We start from the raw sequence: 7,217 nt of genomic DNA, 5'->3' as shown, positions 1-7,217 counted from the left end.
CGCAGTGTTGGGAGGGGGAGTTGGGGGGGCTACAGCAAAATTTGGGGTGGCTGCAGCCCCCTCATCGCTGCTGCCACCTGTCCCAAGCCCAGCCCCTTCTAAGAGCCTAGCGTAGCCCTGGCTCCAGCCTGCCCACCCAGCGTAGATCCAGGGGGCACATGGCCCCCTACCCCCGTGCTCTCCCATGGTGCATGCAGCAGCAAGAGCCGCTCCCCACCACCCCTGGATGAGTTGCAGATGCATCCCATGTCTCACCCTAGCCCAGCTTGGCAGCACCTGCTGCCTCCTTCCCTCACTGCTGTGGCCACCGATCTGCTCCCCACGCCCCTTCCCTCCCCGCTCCCCTTCCACCACAACAGACTTACCAGCTGCATGCAGCTTTTCAAGCTGCCAGGCTCTGCTCCTTGCTGCCTGCATGCTGTGCTGCAGCTGCACACATACACAGGCATTTATTGGCCAAACTATTGGCCACTTTAAGCTGATTTCCGATACAGCCAATTTTCTTTATATTGGTACTGATCCGATATTGGATCAATGTATCGGTACACCTCTATTCAATGGTATTACCACATACATTGTTTTTGGGTTGTTTTTTTTACTGTAAGAGCCCTGCATTATTCTGTGCACTGGAAAGTCACAAGGGAAGCACCCCCCACTCCAAAAAAAAAAAAAATTAAAAAAAAAAAATGCTGTTTTCTTAGGATTGTGCCTTCATCTGATAAGTCAATGGGCTGCACAAATTGCTTATCTTGAGGAAGGGAGCTACAGGAAGAGAAAGGAAAGCTGATGTCCAAGGCAACCGAATGCTACCCTGGAGAACCGGAGTCTGGGCAAGTCACTTACAGGGTGTCAAACATGCAGCCTGTGGGCCAAATCCAGCCTCCAGAGCCTCTCTATCCAACCCACTAAGCTACCAATAGGATACCAGAAGTTTGAGGGGGTCATAACCTGCCAGAAGGTTCACTGCTGTAGTTGTCCCCAAATTCATAACCACTTCTCCAAACCTGCTGGCCTCAGGTTCAAATCCAGCCTGGGCTCCTGGTCAATCTGACACACCTGTGAAACTTCTGATTTAAGTCAGGGGGGTCACTAACTATAGTTCTCATTTTGAGACAACGGGATATTTGCAGATTAACACAAAAGTGTAACTGAAGTCAATGGGAGCTAGGCCTTTGACTTCAAGTTATTTAAAAAGGTAAGAGTTCTAAAAAGTTATTCACCAGACCAGGGGGCTTCAACCTTTAAGAAGTATATCCCACCTAGACTGTACCCCCTGGACGAGCCGGGGGGGTGGGGGGGGAAGGAGACACACAGACAGACGACATGATGACGACGACAGCCGGCCAATCGGGCAGGAGGGTGCTGGTGCTGCACAGCAGCAGAATGTTTCTTAAGTACCCCCACTTCTCCGTGCCACCACTGTGTACCCTGTGGGGCCTTCCCAAGTACCCCCAGGAGTATGCATACCCCCAGTTCACAACCCCTGAACTAGACATTTTGAACAAAACTAGGGGACGTTTTCCTGTATTTACTTTAATTTCTATGCTTCACTTTCTCCATCTACAGACGAAGGCACGATACCATCACTTTCCTCCCAGGAGCACTGTAAGGAAAATTCATTAAATGTTTACAAAGCACATATACTGTAGTGATGAGACTTTCACAGATAAACCTCTGTGGTAGTCCTTAACTCTGTTCAATACAGAGTCTGAATTACATTTGGCATATAAGGTCCTATGTCCAATGCTAGGAAATAATGAACAACAGTGAAACTCATCTAACCTATGCAAAGGGGCACAGACCCTCTGGGGAAAAAAAAAACCAGACATGTATGTGCTCCTATAGTTAAAAGTGGCCTGCATACAAAATATACATAAGAGGGACTGAATTGTAGCCCTGGACATTCATGTTTAAACACAACTTTCCCTGCTGGATGTTCTATTAACAATATCTTGCCTAGTCTATGAAGAAAAAGGACCTAATCTTCAATTTAAAATGCTGCTATAGAGAATACTTTGATTAGGACAAGAGACAAAGATTTTTTGGGAACATTATCTTTATTGGACCAACTATGTAGTTGGGATAAAGTTAGACAAGCTCTTGGCCATCACAGTGCCTTTCCTCAGGTTGATTTACGATCACATTTAAGAAATTTTACAGTGATGCAACCAGTAAGATGTCAAGTCTTCATACACAAAATATGTACTCTGTTTTCAAGTCACATATTGCAGGAATGGTCAGTAAATGAATGGATATCATATATGGCTGCCTCCTCAACACCCATATACATCTGAAAGTATGTCCTTCTCCTCCCCTCCCCACCACAGACCTCAATTCTACTAGGAAATAAAAAGCCAAAGAATCACTCAAACTGAGTTTAATGTCGGGCATGCAAGAGACACTATATGCTAAAGCAAACAGCAATCTATGATCACTAGGTTTGAAAGAAGTAGGATATTTGTTGACTTTGTATGTTTCACTGTTACACATATTGGCACTTATTCTAAACTGCACCTTTTAGCCAGAGAACAAAGGAGAACTCAAAACTAGGATACAGGATTGAACAGTGATATTTAACATACCTGCTGTGTTGGCGATTTGGGTGCTGTCTTCCTGTTCTGTAACTTTTTCTCAATTCCTTTATGCAATCTGATATATCCACCTTCGCTAACAGAACGCTGACGGAGTTTGCTTTTGTATGTATCATCTTGGTTTGAGACTATACTCTCAGGGTGAGGAGCTGGAAGGTCTGAGGCTTTACATGGCTGGCCAAGTTTTGGTTTAAGTATGTCCAGGGAGTTTTCTGACACAATTTCTACATTTGCTTCACTGCTCTCATTTTGATCAGCCCCATTTTCTGTCTGTGAGGGTGTATCCAGGCCCTCCACAGCTGAGGGCTCAGACTGCATGACAGACACAATGTCATTTGGAACGCGCTCTTCCATTTCTAGTTTTATAGCATTTGCAGTAGTTTCACACTGCCCCCCAGTCTCTGAAAGACTAGCAGTTATAGTCTCAGTAGGTTCTACAGTCTGAGAGTCAGACTGTAGTGCCACTACTTCATCTTCTCCAGTACTGGGGGACGTTCCATTTGTAATTGCTACTTCTTCACTATTTGACATTTCTGTAGGTAAAGGCTGTTCAACACTGTCCATAGGCTGAATCTCAACATTATTCTGTTGTGTTAAATTCTGCATAGACTCTACTGTGTGAATATCTCCCTTTTGGTACACTGTGATTTGTTTCTCTTCCATCTGTTTGTGCACATTTTCACATATTTCCAAAACCTCTGACATAAAGAGATGTCGGGCTAGCAAGGCAACATCTGCCATGCTACAAAAGTCAAAAGTTAATTCTGAGGTATAAGCAAATTCCAATAAAGGGAGAAAGCTTGACTTGCAAAAGCCTGTATGGAATAATACAAGAAAGATCAGAGGAAACCTGGAAAAAAAGGACACAAAAACCCGATCTCCACTATATAATTCTGAAGTAATCCACTGGGAACACCTGTTCATGCCTGATTTGAATGGGTCTGAACTTTAAAGTACAGAGATATTTGCCAAATATCTGATGCTCATTAATTAACATATGATTTTAAATCAATACCGCACATGTCCAGAAGCTTTTTCCTATGCAGGAATCAGTGTTATAACTCCACAGTCCATGCTAGGCAGTTCAACAGACTAGACAATTTCAAAGGGAAACCTCTGGCATTAAAACTCTTAACTTAGGAATATTTTTAATAAATCAAATCAAATCCTTAATCATTCTGAACACAAAAGATCTAAATTCAGTAAGCCTTATGTCCCATTTCCTATGTCTATTTTTAAGCTAAAGGCTATTTACCTGAAAGATCCACTACAGCTTCATGACTTGAGACAGCTCCCTTTTCAATGAAGAGCTCCCGGAAGTATTCACTGTTGGCTGCCAAGACAGATTTGTGTGCTTTGTACTCCTCTCCTTCAATCAATAGGGTAACATCACAAAACTGATTGGAAAGCCTCTGCTGGTTCAGTTGGTTCAAGACCGAAAGACAGTGTTTTGGAGAAGACTGCTTCACAAGACCTTTACTGTCAACCTATCATAAATAAATCAGCATATTTAGGTTATATCTTCCTAGTCATTCAAGCTGAAGCACAGAAACTTTTTCTGTAAAGAGAGAAGATCAATTTATTGGAAGACAAAAATTAAAAAACTTTTAGCAAGCAGTTTTAATTTGTAAATTCCTCTTCCTTTTAAAGAGCGATGTTGTAGCCATGATGGTCCAGAAATGATGTACAAGGCAAGGATTTCTTAGGATGATCTATGTGCATAGTCAGTCCAATAAAAGATATCACCCTAAGAAATCCTTTCCTTTTCCTTTTAAAGTTACACACATATACATATGCACACACAAGATATGAACTCAAAGGAGGAGGGGAAAAACCCCACAAAAAATAATATTTAAAAAATATGTCTTTAATACACATATTGACATACAATATCATTTGAGGAGAAATAAAAATAAAGTAGAAAAAGTAAAAAAGGGAAGGACAAATACCTCTATAGCCATTTGATCTAATTTCTAAATGCTGCAATCTTATAGGAAAAGCTTTCTGGATACATATGCTTGTGAACTTCTACCAAGATATTTTAGATAGACAACTACCTCAAAAAAAAAAAGTCAAGTCAAGACTCCTGGAGGATATGGCTGAATATGGATGCAATGTTTGCAATCATTTTTCATGAGCTCCCAGGAGTGTCAAATAGAGAAAAATTATTTCCCATCATAAATTAGGCTCAGTGGTAAGTTTCACAGTGAGTACACCAGTCTCCTGTATTCTGTATACCTGAGGCATTTGCTGAAACTGAATACCCTGGTTTTACTTCACTAGTACGAGCAGTATCAATAAGAATTTGACTATGAAACAAATATCTTAATTCTTTAAACATGCAGCACTACTTACAAACACAAGCTCGTGTTTGGATATTGGCTTCTTTTTCACAGGTTTTGGGGATGCAGCTGGGATCGATGCTGTGTTACTCAATTCATCATCTGTTCCATTACTGTCTTCATAAAATTTTGCATCTAATCCTAGTTCCTCCAGCATTTCCGAAGGATCTGTGAGGGATCTAGAACGATCTAGTTTTTCTTGGCATTTACTACATTCCTTAATGTAGTCTTTAACTTGTTTAAGAATACCTAAGGAAAACCAGCAATGAAAGTCTGATTAGTTTTCAGTCATTCATTTTACATTAAACAGGTGGTGCTTTTCCTATGGCCCGTAGGCCAGATATGGCCTGAAGAGTTGTCATCCAGCCCATGGGGCTTCCCATAGGTCTGCACATTCTGTGGTGGGAATGCAATGGCAACACCAATTGCTGTGACTGTTGGCAATTATCACTGCCACCATTCCCCTGCTACCAGATATCTAGAACCATAGGGAGCCCCACTAACATAATGAGCATAATGGGGCAAAGAATTAACATCTCTGATGCCACCTGTCGGGGTATGCAAAAACAGCCATTGCTGCAGCAGTGGCTGACCATGCTACTGCAATCGGCAAAAGAAGAGATGGCACTGTCCCATGCACTGCAGCTGCCCTGGGTGAGGAGCCCTGCAGGCCAGATGGCATGGCCCCACATGCCAGATCAATCTGGCACGTGGGTTCTATCTGCAGCCCAGCCATACACCACTCATCTGGCCTGCAGAACAGGATGTTGGGCACTACTGCATGAAACAGAACAGTGAAAGCATCTATATAATATTATACACTTACTGGAAAAGCTTTCTGGTTTTACCTGGTTCTCTCTTTCTTACTTAGGACATGACTGTCATTATATCTTGGCTATTATGCCCCAAAGTTTATTCTGGATAGAACTAGTAGAAAATTATAAGGTTAAACGATCATCTCAAAAAATTGTGCAGAGTCTTTTACACCAGTCTTACACTTAGTTAACATTCAGTTCAAAAAGATCTCGAAGACCTTACAACTAGCACCACATAAAAAGAACCCTGCATTTGCATTCAGCCTCACTGAAGCTGGTGGGACTTTAAGCCAGGTCCATTTGGTGCATATATACATGATACATGTATGCATGGTACATATAACTGTGCTGACTAGGATCCAAGTCATTCCCTATAGTTTGGGTCCAGGCTATTTAAGAGATGCCCCATCTCTAGTACTTTAAACAACTGAACTTGAAATTGTTTTATGGATCCCAACGGACAAGCCCTTGATTTAAGAGGTCCTGGGCCTGGTAGCAAAGTGCACTCAATTTACAAGGACTTCAATACAAATTAATTTTCTTTTTGTGCATGTTGACCTTTGTGATAATACAAAACCTAACAGTTTCTAGAAACTTGGAAAATACAGACTTTAGGCTGACTGGCAGCACTTCATCCCCTTCCAGAACATCAAATGTAGTAACACTGTCCACTTACATGTGTGAGAACAGGAAATACAGATTTCAGTCAAACTCCCACCTAGTCCCACTTGAGCTGGGAACAGTGAAAATGAACTGTAAACATGGCTCACTCAGTCATGTCATAATAAGCACGCACATGAGAAAGACTGAGCAAATATCCCATTTTTATGTGGTGTGCTGTGTCCCACACAATTGTAATCTGACATTAAACTGCCATAGTGACTGTTGCATTACAAGAAGATCTGTTTTGATGGGAACGGGGAGATTATAAATTCCTGGAATGAAACTGCTTTGTAATCTTAAATCTGAATTTTCTCTTACCCATTGTTTAATACAGATACATCCAAGCTCTGCCAGTCAGTCTCAACTTTGTTAACTAAGATTCTGGGTAGTGAACTTCTCTAGCTTTTGCAGAATTTGGGGGAAAGGGAGAGGATGGGGCAACCTGAAGGGGGGGAAAAGGTAAGAAGGGAGTTAGCTTGGTTTAAAGGAAGAAATCAAGGTGCATACCTTATACTCCAACCAAATCAGAGATGCGTAAGCTCCATGAGCCACAGCTCACTTCAGGACAAACCAGGGAAAAGACTCATGTCACTGCTCTCAGAACAATTTGTAATTTACATTCCCACTATGAGATTTACCTGTTTTTTCACCCCATCTCCTTGGGGGTGAGAGAGGGAAAGGGAACCAAGAGAGACCACCAGCCAAATGGAAAACAAAGTGCGGAGAATATGAACTGTTTACTTGCTCCTTTAACATGAACCAATTCTTGAGGTTTACAGGCAAATAGGGTGCAGGGATGGAGGAGG

The 7,217-nt window shown here is 42.0% G+C and overlaps 1 protein-coding gene across 4 annotated transcripts in view; it reads right to left on the bottom strand.

Annotated features, from left to right (window-relative positions):
* Positions 1-6,750, bottom strand: part of ZBTB11 (zinc finger and BTB domain containing 11) — a 28,118-nt gene extending 21,368 nt beyond the window's left edge. For 2 of the 4 annotated variants that reach the window (XM_025214798.1, XM_025214799.1), the window contains exons 1-4: positions 6,730-6,750; positions 4,947-5,182; positions 3,847-4,078; positions 2,583-3,406 (exon numbers count right to left, since the gene is read on the bottom strand). In XM_025214798.1, the coding sequence (XP_025070583.1) occupies positions 2,583-3,406; positions 3,847-4,078; positions 4,947-5,182; positions 6,730-6,733 (1,296 nt within the window). In that variant the 5' untranslated portion in view covers positions 6,734-6,750. Of the gene's footprint in view, positions 1-2,582; positions 3,442-3,846; positions 4,079-4,946; positions 5,183-6,729 lie in introns of those variants that run through there. The other 2 variants (XM_006033076.3, XM_025214800.1) reach the window with 2 other exon arrangements.
* Positions 6,751-7,217: the final 467 nt, after the last annotated feature.

The sequence above is a fragment of the Alligator sinensis genome, unplaced genomic scaffold (genome assembly GCF_000455745.1).
Source record: "Alligator sinensis unplaced genomic scaffold, ASM45574v1 scaffold1286_1, whole genome shotgun sequence".
Lineage (NCBI taxonomy): Eukaryota > Metazoa > Chordata > Crocodylia > Alligatoridae > Alligator > Alligator sinensis.
This window is presented reverse-complemented; position numbering and strand designations above follow the sequence as displayed.